General features: G+C 49.2%; 1 protein-coding gene across 2 annotated transcripts in view; it reads left to right on the top strand.

Annotated features, from left to right (window-relative positions):
• Window positions 1-12,205: 12,205 nt before the first annotated feature.
• The window catches only part of BIN3 (bridging integrator 3), a 69,800-nt gene continuing 59,294 nt past the window's right edge, over window positions 12,206-22,711 (top strand). The window contains exon 1 of one of the 2 annotated variants that reach the window (XM_075910848.2): window positions 12,206-12,249. Coding sequence is in view for 1 of the 2 variants with exons in the window: in XM_075910846.2 (XP_075766961.1) it covers window positions 12,951-12,958 (8 nt within the window). In the remaining variant the exon portion in view is untranslated. Of the gene's footprint in view, window positions 12,250-12,829; window positions 12,959-22,711 lie in introns of those variants that run through there. The other variant, XM_075910846.2, reaches the window with a different exon arrangement.

The following is a 22,711-nucleotide window of genomic DNA, read 5'->3' as shown; positions in this document are numbered from 1 at the left end:
AGTGTGCTGCATTCCTCACTCTGGCTGGGGAGCGCAGGGGGCAGACGAACCTGGACCTGCCCCAGCTGGGGAAATGCACCCCTCCCCCAACTGAGCCTGCTGGAGCTGCAGCAGCCTTGGAGAAGCGCTTCTCACCGGGCCCCAAGCTGCTGAGGTGAGAGGGGGCTGGGGTTGAACTCTCTCCCGGGGGTAGCCTGCATTGCAAACCCCTCATCCCTGGCCCCACCCCGATTGATTTCAACGAACCCTGGACATTTTCATTGTATTAAAAAAAATTAAGGACCTGGGCAACACCAGGCAAATCCTCTAGTTGTAATATAAATAATAAGTCCATAGAATCACAGAATCATAGAAGATTAGGGTGTACAGAGACCTCAGGAGCCATCAAGTCCAGCCCCCTGCCCAAAGCAGGACCAATCCCAATTCCATCATCCCAACCAGGGCTTTGTCCAGCCGGGACTTCAAAACCTCCAGGGATGGAGATTCACCACCTCCCTAGGGAACCCACCCCAGTGCTTCCCCACCCGCCTAGGGAAATAGTTTTTCTTAATCTCCAACTTAGACCTCCCCCACTGCAACTTGAGACCGTTGCTCCTCGTTCTGCCATCTGCCACCACTGAGAACAGCCTCTCTCCAGCCTCTTTGGAAGTTGTTGCTATGAGAAAAAAAAGAAAAAAAAAAGAGGGTTTTGGGCTGCAGAACTTCCAGTTCCAAGCAGCACAAGTGACTGCTTCTCCGGCCGCATGGCCCTGGGTAGACTCAGCAGTTCATACACCTGATCTCCCTGCTCCTGCAGTGCAAAGGCATTTACAGCCTGACCTAAATGTTGCTTGTAATGAGAGATGTGGCTCGTGGCTAGTCCCGGATCTTCCACTCCAGCAGCGAGATCGGCCGCACCATCTGACCCTCATATTTCTGACTAGCAACAGGACTAAATGGAAGAAGAAATATCCCACCGATTTACTCTGATCCAGCTAGAGAGCGTTGGCCTTCCCTGGAATCCTATATTTTGATCCTTCTGTATTAAAGCCCTCAGTCTGCATTAGGGATGCTACATTTAGATTAATTAACTAATCGAATAGTCGATGGGATTTCCATCGACAATTCGAGTAGTGTATAAGGGAGCCTCTGTCTTTGAACTGTAACAAGAGGCCCTGCCCGGCTCTTGCTACAGTTCAGAAGCGGAAGCCCTTCAGGGAGTGCAGGCTGAAGCCTTTGAAATGTACGAGAGGCCCAGTGGGGTTCTTGTACATTTCAAAAGGAAGCCACACAGGGAGGGCGGGGCCAGAGGGGGCGTCCCAACGGGGCTCTTGTACATTTCAAAAGCAGAATCACAGCAGAAGTGGTGGGAGAGGGGACTGCTTCCGTCCCCACTCGTGCTGTTTCCCGCTGTGCCTCTACCTCCCCTGCCTCCTGCGGAGAAGGTGCTGGAGGGAATCGGCTTTTAAGCCGGCTCCCCCCAGCACTGGTTCCTACTCCCCACCCCTTGGTGCTTCTGTCTAATAGAGGCAGCGATAGGGGGGAAGCAACTTGTCGCATCCCTAGTCGACTAGTCGCTTACATCCCTAGTCTGCATTGGAGTTACTGAGAGCAGAGAGGTTCAGTTCCCGGCAGGATCAAGCCCTAACAAATTGGGTCTAGCAGAAGCCCTGAATGAAATCAGTGATCCCAGATCAGATTTAGCTGTAGGCTGACACTAGAATGGTAGCTGCTTCCAGCACATCTGCATTTGTCCCGGCGTAGTCTGCATCACACGACCCAGTTCTGTTTTCCACCATCCAGGCTGGTAGGGGGCACTTCTGGGTGTTTCTTCTTGTGCCTTTCCACCGCCTCGGTGCCAATTTGAAGAGCTGCTATTCTCAGCTCGCTGCCGCTGCGAGAAAAATTAAATCCCATCTGCTCCTCCCGAAAGAACGAGGGAAGAAACAGACTCCTCCACCTGCTAAGCTGCCGTAGTCCCCGTTTAGGGCTTTGCTTCGGAAACTCAGCTGAGCTGCACCAGGTAAAAGGACTCCAAATCCCCGTGGCCTGCTGCTTGTGCCAAGCGGTCTGCAGCAGACAGTTTTGAAGACTAGCGTCAATGTAAACGTCCTTATACCCAGGGCAAGGCACATTCAGATCACGTTAGCAGAGGCAAGTTTTTTTGGTAGATGACTTCATGGACACAGATTCCATAATAAGGATAATACGGCTGCGTGGAAACTTCAAGCATGCTTAGGAAATGCTCTATTTCAGGCTCATTTCTAGCAGCCGGAGGAGAGATCCCTGCCCTCTCCAGCCTGTTTTCCTCCCAGGATAATCAGAGCCCATGGATAATTGAGGCCTTTTTTGGCTTCCCCTTAAAACACGCTGTCTCCTCTTGTTGTGTCTGCCCAAGCAAAACAAGTGACACAGGCAACTTCCAGCCCGAGAGGTAATGTGGGTACCCTCTCCGGGCCGGGGTGAAATCTCTGCAGAGATAGTCCAGGGTTAAGCTTCTGTTGTTCTGGATGGAAGGACCCGTCCCCTCTCCGGCCCTCCCCATCTCTCATGATGGGACGCAGACGAGGTTCTCCGAAACACCAGAAACACAACCAGAGCTGCAGCTGTGTCCCAGATATGACTTCTAAGGCCCCCTCGCTCAAAGCCGTCCGTAGGATTTCTGGGGCCTCGTGCAGTTATTATTAAACTGGTCCCCCTGTGCTCGATGGCAGCTGGGGAGGCGGTGGGAGCAATGTCTTAGAGCTGTGATTTTATAAGCTACCACACCGCACTAATGCAGGGGTTTTCAGACGACGGGTCACGGCGCAGCGCTGGGCGGTGGAATGTCAGGCGCTGGGTCTCGTTGCTGAAGGTAGATCAGGTGAGCAGTGTGGGGCTAAGGCAGCTCCCAGTGTGTCCTGGCACTGCCGCCTGCGCTGCCCCCCAGAAGCACCTGGCAACAGGCCTGGCTCCTAGGTAGGAAGAGTGAGAGCGCACAAGGCTCTGCCCACTGCCCCTGCCCTGAGCACTAGCTCTATACTCCCATTGGCTGGGAACCTGCTGCCTGCTGTTTCTGGGGTGTAGCATGATCTGTGGTGCCAGGAAAGGCAGGAAGCTGCCTTAGCCTTCCCCCCCCCCCCCCCCCGCCCCCCGCACTCCTCCTTGCTGCACTTATGCTGCAATTATGTTGGGTCGCGGCATCAACCATTTTCTTCAACTGGATCATGAGAAAAAAGTTTGAAAACCCCTGCACTCGGGAAATATTATTCAAGCCAATTTTAAACTAAGGCTCTGGAGACTAACAATAAATTCAGAAACTAATAGTGTATTTCTGGAGTTGGCAAATGTCTGTTCATGACCCCTTGAATGGCTCTGTCTCAGGTTCAGTGTTATGCTAATAGATCTGGCAGGCTTTGTTACTTCCTCTCCAGAGGAAGTAGAGCTGCAGAACAAGGATAGAACAAGACCCGAGAAGTCGTTCTTCCACTCGGCGCTGTGCTGATTAGGCCTCAGCTGGAGTCTTGTGTCCAGTTCTGGGCACCACATTTGAGGAAAGATGTGGAGAAATTGGAGAAGCTCCAGAGCAGAGCAACAAAAACGATTAAAGGTCTAGAAAACATGAGCTATGGGGGAAGGCTGAAAGAATTGGGCTTGTTTACTTTAGAAAAGAGAAGATTGAGAGGGGACATGAGAGCTGTTCATAGAATCATAGAACCATAGAGCTGAAAGAGACCTCAGAAGGTCATCAAGTCCAGCCCCCTGCTCTAGGCAGGACCAATCCCAATTAAATCAACCCAGCCAGGGCTTCGTCAAGCCGAGACTTAAACACCTCTAGGGATGGAGACTCCACTACTTCCCTAGGTAACCCATCCCAGTGCTTCCCCACCCTCCTAGTGAAATAGTTTTTCCTAATATCCAACCTGGACCTCTCCCACCGCAACTTGAGACCATTGCTCCTTGTTCTGCCATCTGTCACTACTGAGAACAGCCTTTCTCCATCCGCTTTGGAACCTCCCTTCAGGAAGTTGAAGGCTGCTCTCAAATCCCCCCTCACTCTTCTCTTCTGCAGACTAAATAAGCCCAAATCCCTCAGCCTCTTCTCGTAGGTCATATGCTCCAGCCCCTTAATCATTTTGGTTGCCCTCTGCTGGACCCTCTCCAGTGCATCCACATCCTTTTTGTGCTCAGAACTGGACACAATACTCCAGATGTGGCCTCACCAGTTTTCAAGTATCTAAAAGGATGTTACAAGGAGAAAAATTGTTCTTCTTGGCCTCTGAGGATAGAACAAGAAGCAATGGGCTTAAACTGCAGCAAGGGAGGTTTAGGTTGAACATTAGGAAAAACTTCCTAACTGTCAGGATGGTTAAACACCGGAATAAATTGCCTAGGGGGGTTGTGGAATCTCCATCTCTGGAGATATTTAAGAGCAGGTTGGACAGACACCTGTCAGGGGTGATCTAGACGGTGCTTGGTCTGGCCGAGAGGGCAGAGGACTGGACTTGATGAACTCTCCAGGTCCACTATTCTATAATTCTATGATAGGAAAGGCAGGTGGGTGGACATTAGGACCCAGTGGTGCCCCAAATTTTTGGGTGCCCTGCACCACTGAATATTCTGTGAATGGGTAAGGATGGCTCTGCCCTTGCTTATAGATCTTGGACTAGCTCTGTTCTTCTCCCTTGTAGCCTTGTTGGAATAACCTCAGGCTTATAAATCTAGAGCAAAGTTCCAAGGAGCCTGACCCTACCAATGCCATCTCTGGAGTGTCTAGATTCACAGATTATGTCTGTTCCCTCCATACGGTGGCCCCTGAGTTATAGCTACAGACGGACAATGTGTCTAGTCACCGTCTGGCTCTGGGGAAGGAAGAAGGACTCAAGTTGTGAGAGAGACGATCAGAGGAAGAAGGCAGCGTTTGGGTTCATTGGGAAGTTAGCAGGTAGCCTGGAAGGAGGCAGCAAGCCAATGGAGTTCCACGTTCTGAAGGGCTGGTGGGGGATCTATCTCCCTAAGAAACCAGGTTTTCTCCATTCTGCTATGGGAACGCAGTCAGCAGAGGGGCCCACGTGGAAGCACAACTTCCGTGATCACCTCTCATCCCCAGTTCAGCAGGTGCTGGAGCCTTTCTCATCTGCCCCCTGGCGTTTGGGTGCTCCCAGGTTTGCAACAGTCCCGTTAAAAAACTTGATATTTTTCCCGAGCCCTTTTTAATTGGCTTCAGTGCGCTTGGTAATTAGTTTAATTATCTTCTCCTATTGTGCGGTGCCTTGGGATGCCCGTCGAGCCTGTGAGTATTGGGTATTACAAAACACCTGGGCGGGACCTAAATACCTACCATCCCAAGCCAGGAGCACCAAGTGCCGGAGCCCTGTGCATGGCGCAAGAGGAGCACAGGGCGTCTCCCTCCAAGGCCTCCTCAGCGTGGCTTCGACCAGCTTGGCCCAGGGACAAGTGTTCCTTCCGGATCAACGGGCAGACATGCCTCCTACGATCCAGGAGAGTTTGGGTGCCAGTTTCAGTGGAGGAACTCTGCAGATGGCTGGAGCCCTGCGCAGATACAAAATCTGTATCCGCATCCATGAGCTGCAGCTAGCCACAGCCACATCTGCGGCTACCTGTGGATATCTGGGGCTGGGTCTAGACTACACCTCTCTGTCGACAGAGAGATGTAGATTAGGCACGTCGGAATTGCTAATGAAGCAGGGATTTAAATATCCCTGCTTCATTAGCATATACATAGCTGCCACTTTTTTTTCGTAACGGAGCTTTTTCGGAAAAAAACGGCCATCTAGACGGGGATCTGTTGAAAATAAACCCTTTTTCGACAGATCCTGTAAACCTCACATTTTGCGGAATACAGCATCTGTTGAAAAAGGCTTTATTTTCGACAGAGCCGCGTCTAGACTGCTGGGTTTTTTCGAAAAAGCTCCCTAGCGAAAAAAGCGGCGGCCGTGTTTATGCTAATGAAGCACGGGATATTTAAATCCCTGCTTCATTAGCGATTTCGACGTACCTAATCTCCATCTCTCTGTCGACAGAGAGGTGTAGTCTCAATGTCCCCTGTGAATTGCAAGGCTTTCCAGGTGGTGTGTGTGACCTATGCAGCAGGCAGAAGAAGTGGAAGGGACTCTAATACTGTGTTCAGATTCAGGCTCCAGCATTATTCCCCTCACTGGCTGACAGCCCCGGGGCTATTCTGTGATGCAGATTACCGCTTGCATGCTGGGTTAAAAAAGAGCTAGATACACTCATGGAGGACAGGTGGGCAGGGAGGGTTCCTGGCCTTTGTTTGTCAGAAACTGGAAAGGGGTGACAGGGGAGGGATCACTGGATGATTCTCTGTTCTGTTCACTCCCTCTGGGGCATTGGCCGCTGTCGGACATCAGGACACTGGGCTAGATGGACCGTTGGTCTGACCCAGTCTGGCCACTCTTCTGTTCATTCTTCTGTTCAGATACTGGTGGGTCTCTCCCATTAATCGTAGAATCCTAGAGCTGGAAGAGACGTCAGCAGGTCATCAAGTCCAGCCCCCTGCCCTAGGCAGGACCAATCCCAGCTTAACCAGCTCCACGGTGCTGAGTTACCCACAGGTTTTTTTAGAGGCCACTGCTGAAATCACTGGGCAACTCCAGGAATTAATCTAGAGCTGCAAGTTGTTCGTTCCACTCCGACGTAGGCTGAGGCTACTCAAAGCCATTCCGTGGCCCCTGGGAGATGAGTGTGCTAGGCTGCAAGGTTCAAGAGGAAAGATGGGCTTGTGAGGGAGGCACTGGAGTGGAACCCAGGAGATCCACGTTTAAGGCCTCTCTCTGCCACAGATTGTATGTCCTTGGGCTTGATGCTTAGTCTCAGGTTCCCGCCTCTTAAGTGGGGATAATCATACTCCCCACCCAGACTGTGTCTTGTCTGTTTAGCTATGAGCTTAAGGGCACAGACGCTCTCACACGCTGTGGGTGTGCAGCACCTTGTACCATGGGCCCATACGTGCGCCTGTAATCCGCCCAATAAGCATGCCTGTCTAGTTCCAATGGACAGGCGTCGCCCAAATCTCCCCTGGAAGCAAGTGCATGTGGGCGCCTCTTGTTGGCAGATCCCACGAAGAGGGACTGGACTTGGGGAGACTAACACACCTGCCTGCCTTTCAAGAGGAGGCTTCCCAGGGCAGGGGTGGAGCAAAGCAATAGACCAATGCACCCAGCGAGGCACCGCTGTTCTACCCATCAGCAGGCAACTGCTGATCCAGAACCCTCCTCCAGGCCTTGCTTTACACAGGGAGATGGGTAGGTACCAAACCGTGGGGCAGCTCCTTAGCTGGCGCAGACTGGCTCTGTCAAAGCCAATGGCATGATGTTGATTTATACCTGCTGAAGAGTTGGTCCCACGTGACCAAAGACCCACCCCCCAACCTTTACAAAAAGACTCTGTTTCCAACTTTGGCTGGGTGAGGGAAGAAAAATAACGCAGAGTCATTTTCCCTGAAGGTGTTCCTGCATGTTCTCTCTTTCTCCGTTCTTCATCATGCTAATAAATCAGAAAGGGGGGGGGGGGGAAAGATCTGCCGAGCTTTACGCCTGGTATCTCCACACACACAAAAATGCTGTGACTAATGCTCCCAGTTGGCAAAAAGGCAGTGTAATCAAAACATTTTTTTATAGTCCTTCAAGTTAGTCATTCTGCAAGCAGGAATCCAAACAGGCAGACACGAAATGGAAGCCAAAGTGCCTGAGAGCTTCTTATGCAATAAACCAGGCACTTGGCGAGGCAGCCTTCAGCATGGTCCTGGGCGCTTGTGGCTTTTAAGCTGGGAAGGGAGCAGCATCCGGGGAGTGGATGGCTTGGGGGGCGAGGAGGGGGTAGAGGGAGACAGTGCAACATGCAGCCTGTCGCTGACAGGTTCCTGGGATTGGACTCCAGCCAGGTCGGTACGTTCTAATGGAACTTTGGCAGCTCACCTGATGAAATGTGGTAGGTCTCCATCTGGTCCTGAGAAGGCAGATGTGCTATCCCTACACAGCCCCTTTATTGGCAACCTCACCCGAGCGACTGTGGGCTGCAGAGAATCAACCCTCCTCTGATTTCTCGTCCAGCACGAGCAACAGAAGGGCAAATGATGCTGCCAATGGAGAGACTCCTTTGGAGCGGAGTTTAGTCTCCGTTGCCCATGCAACCCAAGAGCTGTCTCTCTTCTGCTTGCAGGATATGTGGGTGAGATTAAAAAGCCTTGAAACCCACCCCCTCCTGCTGCCACTCAGCCCCCTTAGCTTCTTCCCCCACCTTCTAAAGGGCCAGAGAGCCTTCTGTTTCCAGCACTGGGCTTACTTTGGGGGATGCCCTTTTATCTGCTCCTAGAGCAAAGCAGTGTTCCCTTTAAGCAGAGCGCTTGGGCGGCCTGACAGGAGAGAGTCAAATGCTGCCCAGCTCATTAGCAGAGGGCCCATCGTGCCCATAATCGGCAGCATGTGTTTCTACTGGTGGTGCACATCTGCATATGCCTCAATGCACATAACAAAATTTATTCCACTCATGGATGGAAAAAAAATTAGAGGGAACATTGGCACAAAGGCATCTCAGTCCTCCACCATCCACAACTCCAAGTGTCACCCTAGCAATGGCACATGGAAAGATTCCCCCAGGCAAAGGTGTAGTAGATATGAATGACCATAGTCATCACCACCCTGAAGCCCCTCCATTTTACCCCGAGATAGTTAGTACTAGTGTGCATCCCTCCTCAACGATTCTCTTTATACTGAGCCACAAGGCTCCGGAGCTGTCAGTCCCTCTCAGCGCCCACGAAAACACAAGAGCCTTTGTTCTCCTGTCCCACCCTGAGGGTACAGACAGGAGTCAGCATGGTCCTGACGGAATATTCTAATTCCCCATGGGCTTGGCAGGCAAGTCACTTCCTCTAAGACTTTTCCTCGCACCCCACTGGCATGACAAGACACCTGCCTGCACTTGATTTCCCTGCTGGAATGAGCAAAGGCGGCTGCTACCGCTGCCACTTTGACCGGGGCCCAGGACAGCGGCCGCTCCCTCCCTGCCTGTTTCACACCAGTGACCGGAGGCCACACTGCAGGGAAGGTCAAACCTTGGGCCACAAACTGCAGTGGGATTGGATTCCCAGAAGACGCTTGTAATTGGCCTGGGTGATGAAACTGGGGAGAAGGGAAGCATCTAGGAGTGCAGAGAGGAGCACGCCTGGCAGCCAGGTGCAGCCGCAGCATCAATCGGGGCGGGGAGTTTGTAAGCAAGTCCTGGGGTGTGAAGCCGAGCGTGTTGCAATCCAGTGCACACCTGTCTTCGCCTTGTTGAAATTGCGTGACCACCGTCTGCCGGGGTGACTCCAAATATTGCACCAGCTCTCCAGAAGGCTGTAGCATTTGCACCCATTGCAGCCGCCTGCCCCGTTCTCTACTTATAAGACTGTATGGAGCTTTGTGAGGGGGCGGTTCATATCCGTAAAGTATCCTGGACACCTACGGGTTGCACAATTAGCAGGGCGAAGGGGCAGCATGTGACTACAATACCTGCTGGGGAGGCGGGAAATCTAGGGTCAGTTCCCAGCCCTGCTACTGACAAGCAGAGGGTCAGTAATCCAGTGTTTAGGGTATTCACCCAGGAAATGCAAAGTCAATTCCCTGCTTTGGCATAGACATCATGGGTGACCTTGGCCAAGTCTCTAAGCCTAAGACGATTAGGTGCCTAACTCCCACTAGACACCTGTTTACATCTCTAGGCATATAAATACCTCTGAAAACACTGGCCCTTCATCTCTCAGTTCCCCATTGCTACAACGGGGATAGCAGCACTTCCCTGCTTCAAGGGGGTGCTGAGAGGATAAACGTGTTAAAGATCGTGAGGTACTCAGGTACTACATCAATTGGGGCCGGATGAGGGCCCAAGGAAAGTGGGCAGAACTTTTTACCTCACCGAGTACAGCTGCAACAGACTAGAAGACCTGCAGCACGGTGTTGGGCTGATCCTAGTCAGTTGAGTTGGGCTCGTGGGGTTAAAAATTACTGTGTAGACATATGAGCTTGGGCTGGGTTCTGGAACCCACTCACAGGACTCATTTTAAATCATTTTGATTACAAGTTTCCATATAACCTCTTCTGTATTGTTTGGATACCTGCTCTGAGCCACCAGGAGCCAGCCTTTCAAAGGACTTGAAACTTGCAGTTCCTTTGGACTTCAGCTGGAGCTGAGTGCCTCTGAACATCAGCTCCAATGGTCTAGGTCAGGCATGTCCAAAGTCCGGCCCGCGGGCCAATTGCGGCCCGTGTTCCGGTTTAATACGGCCCCACGGGTAATTTGGCAATATCTATCTTTAATGGCCCCCAACGAATCCATATGTATTGAGATGAATACATTGTAAAATCTCAGTTACTGTCAGTTGGTCTAAATCAGTTATAAATATATTTGGACACAACATGTATACTGGGTGTTATGTTCCTGTTCATATTTTTTGAACTTAAAAGTTGACAGACAACCTTTATTACCAATAATATGTAATGTACTTTACAATGTTCCTGACATATATTTCAGCTTCCTGGATTTTTTTTTTCATTTGGCCTTCAGATATGAAAGGCAGAGTGATTTAACACCTGTTTAGATTTGTCATCCATGTGACGAAATGAAAAGTATGCCGTTTGCAATAAACTTTGCATAAAATAGTTAATTTGCGTTTAATTTTAATGGTTCAAAGAATGTCAGGCAAAATGGTCGGCCCTCACGCATGTTCACTTCATAAAATCTGGCCCTCTTTGAAAAAAGTTTGGACACTCCTGGTCTAGGTCCTCTAAAATATTTAGATGCCAACTTTTCATTGATATCAATGGGAATGAAGTGCTTCAATATTTCTAAGCATCTGGGCCCCTGTAACTCCAATCCACCACTCAAAAGGCATCCTGCATCAGAGGATACAGCTCCACATTTTGGTCTTTGCCTTTTTGCTTCAGTTTCTGTCGCTGTAAAATGGAACCATTTAGCCCGGAGAGGTTGTGAGGGTTAATTTTAAATGTCTGTAAATGCTTTGAGGATTGTGGTTTTCTACTCAGTTCCCAACTACTTTGTTGATTTCATTGAATATTAAGTGCAAATAGCCCTTTTTTGGCACTGCAAAAATCATAGAATCATAGAATACTAGAACTGGAAGGGACCTGGAGAGGTCCTCAAGTCTAGACCCCTGCCCTCACAGCAGGACCAAGCACCGTCTAGATCAGTGGTCACCATCCGGTAGATCAGGATCTACTGGTAGATCTCAGGGACTCTGACAGGTGATCCTGACTGGTTTGGCTGGAAGGGTATCAAGTGCCAGCACTTCAACACTTCTCTGCTGCTCCTGCTCAGAGCTGGCCCCTGGGAGCCTCCTGCTTGTTGTGCAGAGTAGGGGAGACAGAGGCAGGGGGGCACTGATGTCATTATGACCCCATCCCCTGTACCCCATCTTCACAGCGTGAGGAGGGTGGGGCCTAGGTGAAGGGGCAGAGTAGGGATATTTGGATTTGAGGTAGATCTTGGACTGATTTAAATTCAAAAAGTGATCGTGTGCTTAAAAAAGTTGGAGACCACTTGTCTAGATCATCCATGATAGATGTCTGTCTAACCTGCTCTTAAATATCTCCAGTGATGGAGATTCCACAACCTCCCTAGGCAAATTATTCCAGTGTTTAACCACCCTGACAGGATATTTTTCCTACTGGCCAACTTAAACCTCCCTTGCTGCAGTTTAAGCCCATTCATTGCTTCTTGGCACAAATGTTCCCTCAAAGGCTTTTAAAAACAGTATACAGTTTATTTTCCTTTCTAGTCACTAGCCTCCACCTACATTATATTTAATGTATCTTGTTCGTATCAGCTCTTCCCTTGCCATGGTCCTATCCCTCAAGCTTGTTTTTCTTGTGGATCCTGACATTGTTACTTAACATTCTGTGCCTTGTACCAGCTCTCTGGCAGCCTGGGATAAACACACCAAGCCTCAGTGTGACAAGGAAGAAGTGGAAGCCTTACTCAATCCAACCAAGTTGGCTGGCTGCCTGCAGCGATATGACTAATCCAGAGTCGCTAACCTGTCCCAGCGTGTACTGGGCCTTGTGTAAATGCTGGGATGGCTTCCCCAGGGGTTGTGTCTAATAATAAATAAATCACGCTTGAGACGGGAAGCTAGCTTCAAAGATGTCTGCAGAGAGTGGAGTCTTGCCAGCTACTGGAGCAACACCTCTCCTCGCCCGTTCGTAAGGGCTGCCGCACAGCCCACCGGGGCACATCCACTGCGTAACCACGCAGGCAGGTTTTCGGACGGGGCAAATTGGCAACTTTCTGTCTGCGGGGGGGAAGCTCTGTGGGTAGGGTGGCCAGGCGCCCGGTTTTGAGCCGGACCGTCCAGTATTTGAGCTTTCTGTTTGGGAAGCAAATGGAGACAATAGAACTGTCCGGTATGTTGGAAGTAAGATGCACGGTCGATTGTGATGTCACGTCCGGCATGTTTGTTGAAACCGTCTGGCAACCCTGTCGGTGGGGACGGGCAGGCGGCGAGCCGGGCACTGGGGGGGGGGGACGGGGGGCTCTGCCAAAGCCCGGCCCTGGTGCGGCTGGGGGGGTGGCTCTGCAGGGGGGGGGTCATTGCAATATGCAGGGCTGGCACGTGTCCCCGTGGGCGTGTGATGTCAGAACTGGGCAGCGATGACGTCACAGGAAAGCGATGACGTCACCCGCCTTGCAGCCCGTGGCACCGGACTGGGGCGTGACGTCACGCCGCGGCGTCAAATATACGCCGGGGGAGTGACGTCACGCGGCGGGAGCCCGGCCGGACTCTGGTTTCTCTCCGGCAGGCAGGCGGTTAACGGCCAGCCGGCCCCTCCCTCCCCTCCCCTCCCCTGCCGGCGCGTGACGTCACGCCGCCCAGCGTGCCCCTTCTCCTGCTTCCGGAAGGGGCGGGGCTAAAGGGCCAAGCGCTTCCGGGAGAAAAGCCGGGGCCGGAGGGGACCATGAGCTGGTGAGTGAAGGAGGGGAGGGGCTCGCTCCTCCAGCCCCCCCCCCCCCACGGGCCCTACCCCCCCTCCCCCCCGCGTCCCGCCCCCCAGTATCCCGACCCGGCCTCCCCCCCCCCCGCGCCCCCCCCTCCCGGGCCCCCCCCCCCCGGCCCCCCCCCCCATATCCCGGGCCGCCCCCCCCGCGTCCCGCCCCGGCCTGCCCCCCCCGCGTCCCGCCCCCCAGTATCCCGACCCGGCCTCTCTGTCTTAGCCCCCCCCAACCCAGCGCCCCTGTGGCGAGCTTGTTGCGAACGTGCCGGGGGGGGGGGGGCTTCTCCCGCTGCGCCGGTTCCTCGCGCGGGAGCGTGGCCGTGGGCTGGGCAGTTTCACTTTCACTCCCCCCCTCCCCCCCCCCGAGTTCCCGTGGAAACGGCGCGAGCGGCTGAATCCCCGGTTCTGCTCTGTCCTGGGGTGACCCGCGGGGGGGGGGCGCTTCCCTTCCGCGCACTTAGCTCCCCAGAGCCAAGGGGGCCGAGGCCGGGCCCCTCCGCGCAGCAGCTTGGTCTGTGGGTGGGAATCATGACCTGCTCCGGGGAAGTCCTTGGAAAGACACCGGTTGACTTCAAGTCAGTAGATTTTTTTTTTTTTTTGGATCTGGTCCAAAATTCTTCTGTGTTCTTGCATGACAATGCAGGACAATGTAGCACTTTAAAGACTAACAAGATGGTTTATTAGGTGATGAGCTTTCGTGGGCCAGACCCATGGTCTGGCCCACGAAAGCTCATCATCTAATAAACCATCTTGTTAGTCTTTAAAGTGCTACATTGTCCTGCATTTTGCTTCAACTACCCCAGACTAACACGGCTACATTTCTATCACTATCTTGCATGACAATGTCTGCAATAGAAACACAGCCCAGATCTTTTTGTCGATTTTTTTTTTAAATGCATGAAACACTCTCTTCATAGGTTTCACAACACTTGTGTGGGGTTCAGAACCATCTGAAGTCCCTTAAGCTGTATCTTGCCTCTCACATGGATTTTCCTGTGTTTGTGATGCAGGTGTTCTTTGCACCTCCTAACCTCACTATTAAAATAGTAACCATGCAAACTGGGAGGATGGGATTTTTGTATGTGCTCTGCAGGTGTTCTAGCAGTTTTGTCCTGTTTCTTCATGGGAAGGCTTCCTCCCTTTATAACAGCATACCTCATCTTAGCTTGGGACTGGTCAGCGTGGTTGCTTATGAATCTGTGTGTGGTAAAGTAAATTTGTATTAAATGCTCCGTAGCTCAGTTTGGAAGAAACCTCCAACACGATCAGGCCGCGATTGCGCTGTACAGGTGCATGCATAGATATGTTTCCAGCCCTGAAGAGTTTATAATCCAAGGCCCTAGTCATTGACTTTGTGTAAAGTTAACTACGTGTAAATATTTACGGTCTTGTGGGCCTAATTCTAGATGAGACAGTAGCAAACTGAAGGGAGAGGATGGAATAATAGTTACGGCAATGTGCATATATGCGTATTGGAGGTATATATGCAAAGGTGAAAATAAGGGGGTGGCTGCTCGGGCAAGAGCCCGCTGGGTTGTGGCAAGAACCCACTTGGGATGAGGTGTTTTTTTTTTAAACTTTCAACTCTTCCAGATTACTGTGCCTCTTTCAGGAGTCTTTTTTGCCTTGAATACCCCAAGACAAATAAGACAAACCCCACCACACTCATCTCCGTTCCCCAACCCTGACTCCTGCACTCCCCCACCACACAACCTTCTGCTCAGAGCCTCCTGCATCCTCTGCCTTGGGTCCCACCCACCCTAACCCCTGTCCTGAGCCTCTGACACCCTCACACCCCCTGTCCTGAGTCTCCCCCCCCCACTCCCTTCTGCCCTGACTCTGCCCCCCCACACACACTCTTAGTCCCCTGCCCTGAGCTTCCCGTGCACCCAGCTAACTCTGGCAACCCCCCCACACACACCCTCAGCTCCCTGCCCTAAGTTTCCCCCACACACACTCCAAAGGGAATGAAACTGCATTAATAACAAAATTGGAGTTATTGCGTTAATTACATATATTTTACATTTACAATATTTTACGTTACAAATCCTCTTCAGTTTTCATTTCTTGTGGGGGGGAAATACTTTCACACCTGGCCTGATGTATCATAGCAGTACTATCCTCTCTAGGGATGTAAGTGACTAGTCGACTATCCATTAAGCAAATGCTTATCAAGTAGTCTAGTAGGAACTAGACTAGTTGCTTCCCCCCCTCTACCTTGCTGCCTCTATCAGAGAGAGGCAGCGGGGGGGGGAGCAGGAGCCGGCTTAAAAGCTGGTTCTGCCCCCACACTGTCTCCGTGGAGGGCAGGGGAAGCAGAGAGCAGCACGGATATGATGCGAGCGGGGACTGAAACAGTCCTGCTCACTCTGGTCCAACTGCTGCTCCTCTCCCTTTGACATGTACAAGAGATGCCTGCAGCTCTTGTACATTTCAAAGGGAGAGGCACAGTGAGGATAGCGAGCACTTCCCTTATCGACTAATTGAGTAGTCGATGAAAATTCCATCAACTAGTTGATTAGTTGATTAATCATAATTTAACATCCATAATCCTATCGCAACCTGCTTCCCCCACGGTGAGTGGATTGCGATAAGACAGGATCTGAAAGACATTTAAGTTACTTTTATCCCTGCATACATGCACAGAGGACATCCTGCCCAAAAATGAAATTGGTTTTCTCAAATGTTAAGTGAGTGTTGTGCTACATGTTATTGCTTACCCAGACACAAACCCTTCCCTGTTTTCTTGTCCCCCTCCTTAATCATTTCTCCCTGATTGCATCCTCCTCCTTGCCTAATGCAAATATGATTATAAAATAAATGTATGCTTTTGTTTCAAGTCTGTACTTCTGTGATTAATGAAAATGGATCTGTGATCAGATAATTGAAACACCAGTGCAGCCCCGCACACCTAAAGTTTCAAATGAGTGTATGCTTTTCTTGCAATAAATTAAAATAATGGATTATTCTCTTGTTATGTTTATTGGTATTTATCTATCTTAAGCCTTTCTAATGTTTATTATAATGTCCAAAAATCATTTGATTAAGGCAAATCTTGTCACACTTATGCTTCATCTGTATATTACATACATGCTTTATTACTCAGCTGTCCAGAATGATTTTCAAATGATTTGTAGTGCTTGTCTGACTACACAACTCTATTTTCTGCTTTGTAATAGAACAACGGGCAACACCTTTGATTAGATTCTTCTAGCCTCCATTTCTCCATATCAAGTTTTGCTGAGGAAACCCTTGTTGGGTTTTATATTTATTCACGCTCCCCAATTTCTGCACAGCTGGTCTCAGTTTACAAGACAAATGGTTGATTTTTTTTTCTAGTTGCTAGCACTGCAAACTCGAGTTGTGAGCTGAAAAATCCAGTAGTGTTCTTTCTGCCTCCTACTGCCATCATGAGTAATAGAGATTCTAGGATCAGAAGTTTATTGACAACTTTGTTATAACAGACTTGGAAACTTTTTTGGAAGTTCCAGTTGAACACAACAATCTTCCTAAGTATACCTCCCCATAGATGACTAGCAAGCTGCTGTTTAAAGAAGGAATGTGTACTTTATAGTCTAGGTAACCTAATCAGTGTATTTTTAGTCCTGATGCATGCATCACTTTATTGTAGTAAATTATACATAGATACATCCATTGCTGCACTTTTAAAGTAATCAATTTGTTTTAACTCCCAGTATCAATCTTACTACTCTCTTAAATTGCACAATATAGAATCACTCCACGTGCGCTTTCAGTGACAATGCTGCATCATCTCTGTTCGATGCTATAAATGGCTGTATCCTGAAACAAATATTTACAAATTTGCCTAAAGGAGACTGTGTCACAATAAATCATGTTACTTTAAATGTCCTTAACTCTTTCATAGAATCCTAGGGCTGGAAGAGTCTTCAGGAGATCGAGTCCAGCCCCCTATCCAAAGCAGGACCAACCCCAACTCAATCATCACAGCCAGGGCTTTGTCAAGCCGAGATTTAAAAACTTCTAGGGATGGAGATTCCGTCCCCCTCCCTAGTGAACCCATTCCTATACTTCCCCACCCTCCTAGTCAAATAGTTTTTCCTAATATCCAACCTGGACCTCCCCCACTGTAACTTGAGACCATTGCTCCTTGTTCTGCCATCCGTCACTACTGAGAACAACCTCTCTCCATCCTCTATGGAACCTCCCTTCAGGAAGTTGAAGTCTGCTCTCAAATCCCCCCTCACTCTTCTCTTCTACAGACTAAATAAGCCCAAATCCCTCAGCCTCTTCTCGTAGATCATGTGTTCCAGCCCCCTCATCATTTTGGTTGCCCTCCGCTGGATCCTCTCCAATGTGTCCACATCCTTTCTATAGTGGGGGGCCCAGAACTGGACGCGGTACTCCAGATGTGGCCTCACCAATGCCGAATAAAGGGGAATAATCACTTCTCTAGCTCTGCTGGAAATGCTCCTCCTAATGCACCTCAATATGCCATTAGCCTTCTTGGCTACAAGGGCACACTGCTGACTCATATTCAGCTTCTCATCCAATGTAATCCTCAGATCCTCTTCTGCAGAACTGCTATTTAGCCAGTCGATCCCCAGCCTGTAACAGCCCTTGGGATTCTTCCATCCCTATGTCATTGTTAAAAATAAAAGGCTAGTAAAAACCTATTGTATTTTCACTAGGGATGCAAAATCCTGTGACATTGGTTTACCAGTTAAATGTGAAATTTTTCTTCTCATTTAACCACTTAACCAATTAAGTGGGAAGGGGGTCCTAGCTGGAGCGGCCTTGTGGCCTGGCTGGAGTGGCCCCCTGCTGCAGCCCCTGGCTACAATGTACCCGGGTTTACTCCAGAAGCCCGGAACAGCCCCTGTCGTTTGGCCCTGCAGGGCTGGAGCCAGCCCCCTGTCTATGAAGGGTGGGGAGCTGCTCTAGCCCCATGGGTTAACTGGAAGTGGTAAGTATCACCTGTTAAGGGTGATGCTTACCGGTTAACCTTTCCCATCCCTATTTTTTACTTGTTTGTGCACTTTTACTCTTTTAGTTCTATTCTGTCTGGGCAATGAAAATAGACAGTTTCATTGTGGGGTTCTCATGTGGTCACACAGTGATGGGATGTTGGGTTTGTAAACATTGCAGAAGAACCTTTAACTCCAAACAGCAAAACACCTTTAATTGGAGCTTTAAAAAAAATCCTCTGTGTGTTTGAATGAGGTTGCTAAAATCTCTTTGTGCATGATGCCTAAAATGTTAAGAACAGATCATGTCCACAGTTCCTCTGTGGTTTTGTTGGTCATTTAAACTATTGTTACTGCCCTAAGCAATTTTTCAATCCTGTTAGTCATGCAGATCCAAAAGAGTTAGAGAGAGATGTGTGGTAATAGAAGAAGAAAGAGAATTTAGCTTGATTCTGAAATCCCAGATTTCAGGACTGGCAGACCAAGAAATAATCTTTAATCTTTGTCCGTAATCACACTTTTAAATGTGGCCATGGTCAGAAAAATGATTGTGAAAATAGTACATCACTCAGCAGATTTACTCCCTGGCTGCGTCTAGACTGGCATGATTTTCCGGAAATGCTTTTAACGGAAAAGTTTTCCGTTAAAAGCATTTTTGGAACAGTGTGTCTAGATTGGCATGGACGCTTTTCCGCAAAAGCACTTTTTGCGGAAAAGCGTCCGTGCCAATCTAGACGCGCTTTTCCGTAAAAAAGCCCCGATCGCCATTTTCGCAATCGGGGCTTTTTTGCGGAAAACAAATCTGAGCTGTCTACACTGGCCCTTTTGCGCAAAAGGGACTTTTGCCTGAACGGGAGCAGAATAGCATTTCCGCAAGAAGCACTGATTTCTTACAGTAGGAAGTCAGTGCTTTTGTGGAAATTCAGGCGGCCGGTGTAGACAGCTGGCAAGTTTTTCCGGAAAAGCGGCTGATTTTCCGGAAAAACTGACCAGTCTAGACACAGCCCCTGTGTTTTAGGGCTGTAAAAGGTTAACCAGTAAGGGCTGGAGCAGCTTCCTGCCTGCCCCAGGCAGGGGACTGCTTTGGCCCCATGGGGCCTGCTGGAGCAGTCTCTGTCCGTGGTGGCCCCAGGGAGCTAGCTCCAGAGCCTGCAGCAAAGCCTCCTCCCCAGGAGTGGGGCCAGCAGCCCCTGCTGATCGTACTCCCAGGGAGGCGTCTTTGCTGCCGGCTCTGCAGTATAATGCTTAGGGTACGTCTACACTTCAGTGTTATTTCAGAATACCCAGGGTATCCCAAAATAGCTACCCTGCATCTTTTGAACACATCCACTATTGCGAAATATAGCAGGTGTGCTATTTCGACATCCCTGTAAACCTCGTTGCGTGAGGGATAAGGGACATCTCGAAATCGTGTTTTATTTCGAAATTCGGCACGGAGTAGACACGCCAAATTTCAAAATAGCCTGTTTCGAAAAAAAATCAAAATAAGATACGCAATTTGTGCTATGCAAGTTGCATATCTTATTTCAAGCTAAGGGTGCAGGGTAGATGCACCCTTATTTAGGCTTTATGCTGCAGAGCCCGCAGTGCGTGTAACCACAGCAATGTTTAGCAGGTACACGGTTACTTTTCTAAACACACGTTTACCTCCAACTGTGTATAGTGTGAATCAGTTTTTGCTACATTTTACACCTGTTAGCACTGCAGAGCTAATAAAACCCAATGGCTCAGGTAAGTATCATTAATGACGTTCCTGCTATATGGCTGAATGTTGTCCAAGTTACAACTTTGTAACTCCTTTGAAGACAATGTGAGAGCACAGGTGTGACTGAGGGGAAACTTTGGGATGCCGAATTTTACTGATGGCAACGAGTGAGCCAGAAAGAACTCAGCTTGACCCCTCAGATCCTTGTGAATTTGCAGAACTGATGGTTAGAAAAAAACACTCAAGCTGAGCCGATCCAGTGTGATCGGAAATAACAGAGACAATAAACAGAGAATCTTAAGTTGGTTCTGAATTCCCTTTTCAGAGCATAACAGCTTTTTCAGCTCCAGGCTACACAAAGGACATGCCTTCATTACAAAGTTAACACATATTAGAACCAGGGCCCCTAGAAATCCATTTGCCACAGAAAAACACAGAATTTGTATGCTTAGAGGAAAACTCTAGTTTTTTATGTTTTGTGAGAAAATAAAGCCCTAAACAGTGCAATGCCGATTATCCCATCTAATTAGGGCTGGGACCAGCTCAGATCATCAAAAATTCAGCTAATCAGGGGAATGGACCTGACTTGGGATGCCAGGTCCCGGTGGCAGTGCTCAGTCTGTTTAAAAATTGTAAATATATCAATAAAACATTGTGTTCAACTGATATCAATGCACATTGTGGCTAGGGAAACTAAGGTTCAGTTTTAATAGCAGAAAAACATGGATTTTTACGTTAGAGAATTTTGGGGTTTGTATTATGGAAAACCCGGTTCCTCGGTCACACACAAAAACACTTAGGTGCGTTTAGAATTGCACTGCAGCATAAACCCAAGGTTCAAAGTCAGGCTTAATCATAACCCTCCCACCCCATCCGTCTCCACCCAAATCTTTCTATCCAGGCCCCTGCAAGGATGAAAGGACCAAGTCTGTGCCTCAAACCAGGCATCCAGGACCTGAGTTTCAAACCCATTTGCTTTACCATGTAGATGCACTAGATAATATTTAGTCCTGCCATGGGAGCAGGGGACTGGAGCAGATGACATCTCAAGGTCCTTTCCAGCCCTATGATTTTATGTAGCCTTACTGGACCTAGAATCTGGGGGGAGTCAGCCAAAAAATATCCCACAATCCTATGGGCTGTCTTTCTGGGCCTTTTGGACAAGTCAAGGTTAGTGGACAAACTGATTTTTCCCAACCCGCACAACAAACACAGAGGTATGATGGGAGGGCTCTAGGAAGTCTGGGGCTATGGTTAATTGCACTTCGGTGAGTGTAAATGCTGGAGCCCTGGTTTGGGGCCCGTATTAGAAAATTCCTAATGTAGGATTGACAGTCAGTGTAGACACTCAAACCTGGGTTCTTTAACCCAGGGTCCACTGGCTCACATTCCTCTCCCCCCAAACTCACATTGCAGTGTAGATGTACTCCGAGTCTGAGCATGATGGTGCTCAGGTTGACTGGCCTGTCAGGTAGTACGGGCTAATGTTCAAATTAGCACAAGTCGTCAGCTGTTAAGGCAGCCACTCGTGTAGCATGGACTGAGGCTAGAGCCACTCGAGTGCTGCTTTTCCTGCCACTCCATTCTTGTGCCGAGAAAGGACAGGTGAGTTCTCCCGTCATCCCTGCGAAGGAATTCCTGGTGCAGCTTTCCTGCGGTTAGAAATCATGGGCCAGGCCCCTAGAAATCCTAGCGTCCAGCCGAGTGAGAGCAACATCAGTGTGGACACGGCAGTGTGAGGATTATTATGTGGTGTGGCCACTCTCACCCAAACCAGGGTAACTCAAAAGGAGTAACTCACGCTAATGTTGCAGTGAAGACATACTCTTGCCAAGGAGCCATCCATGAAAGCCCTGGTGTAACATAACTTACACGTGGTTCCTGCTTGTGCGAGCCATGTATGACTTGTGTTTTAATATGATTTTTTAAAACTGCTCCATTAATGCATACGGGGCCCTGGGTAAAAGCTTTCGCAGAGAATCTGAGAATTCAGAAGCCTCGTGTGTAACTCTCGGGAGCGGCTTTATTTCAGGAACGTACGTTATATATGGCTTGCACTGGACGATAATTCTTTCACCATTTGCTGGGATAGGAATGAGGGGTCATTGTCTAGGGTGGGCTACTCGACTGCAATCTGTGATTCCCTTTTCTTCCCCCACAACAGATCAGCGTCAGTCCTTGCGCAGCACAGCTCCATTTCCACATGAATGTGAGAGACCAGAACTCCAAGGACGTTAGTCTGTGTAGAAAACAGACAATCACTCTCAGTTCTGTTGTCAATGGCTGGCAGGCCATGCTAACTGTCATTGTTGCTAATTCATGCAGATATGGCCAATGTGAAATTATACCGCCGCTTATTGAATGAATTGTGTCATTCACTTAGGTCTGGAATTCAGTACGTCTTGGGAGGGGAAAGGGTCTTACTGACGTGCAGCCTCTGATGTAGGAAGATTCCTGAGGTCACACTGGGACCATTTAGGCCGCAGTGGCTGTGAGTGAGCAAGGCAGTAACAAATTCTTCTGGAGAACATGCATATCAGAGGGGATCTATTGTTTAGGGATTGTGCGCTGCTTCCCAAATGTCAGTGCAAAAAATGTCCCAACATTTCTATCACTTTGCGTGCTGGGAGTTCTTCAGACAGAGAGGGTGAACCTAGTTCCAAACATTCAAGACTGAGAGTTTTCTTTGTTTAGCCAATATATCACTATTTGTTTAGTTTGAGCGTGCTGCCTCTCTCCAACAATGGCTTTCATCAGATGCATGTCCGCAGCTTGGAACATAATGTTGCAAAGGTTAGAGGGAGGTTTGCCCTAGAGATTTAGAGAAACGGACTGAGTCATGACTCTACCAAGTTTTATTCCTAGCTCTACCACTGTCTCGCTGTGTGGCCTTGTGGAAAGTGGTCTAATTTTTCTTCCTCAGCTTCCCCATCTGTACAATGGAGATAATAGTTGTCTTGCATACGTGTTGTAAATTAATGCTTATAAGGCAAACTTGAATATTGGGATCGAAGGGACTGTTGCTGTAAAGCGCCTGTCTGTAACAAGAGGAAGGATATAACTCAAGTTCGGTG

Source organism: Pelodiscus sinensis, chromosome 28 (assembly GCF_052426305.1).
Source record: "Pelodiscus sinensis isolate ZL-2025 chromosome 28, ASM5242630v1, whole genome shotgun sequence".
In the NCBI taxonomy this organism is placed as follows: Eukaryota; Metazoa; Chordata; order Testudines; family Trionychidae; genus Pelodiscus; species Pelodiscus sinensis.
Note: the sequence above shows the minus strand (reverse complement) of the source record. Positions and strands in the feature narration are given on the sequence as shown.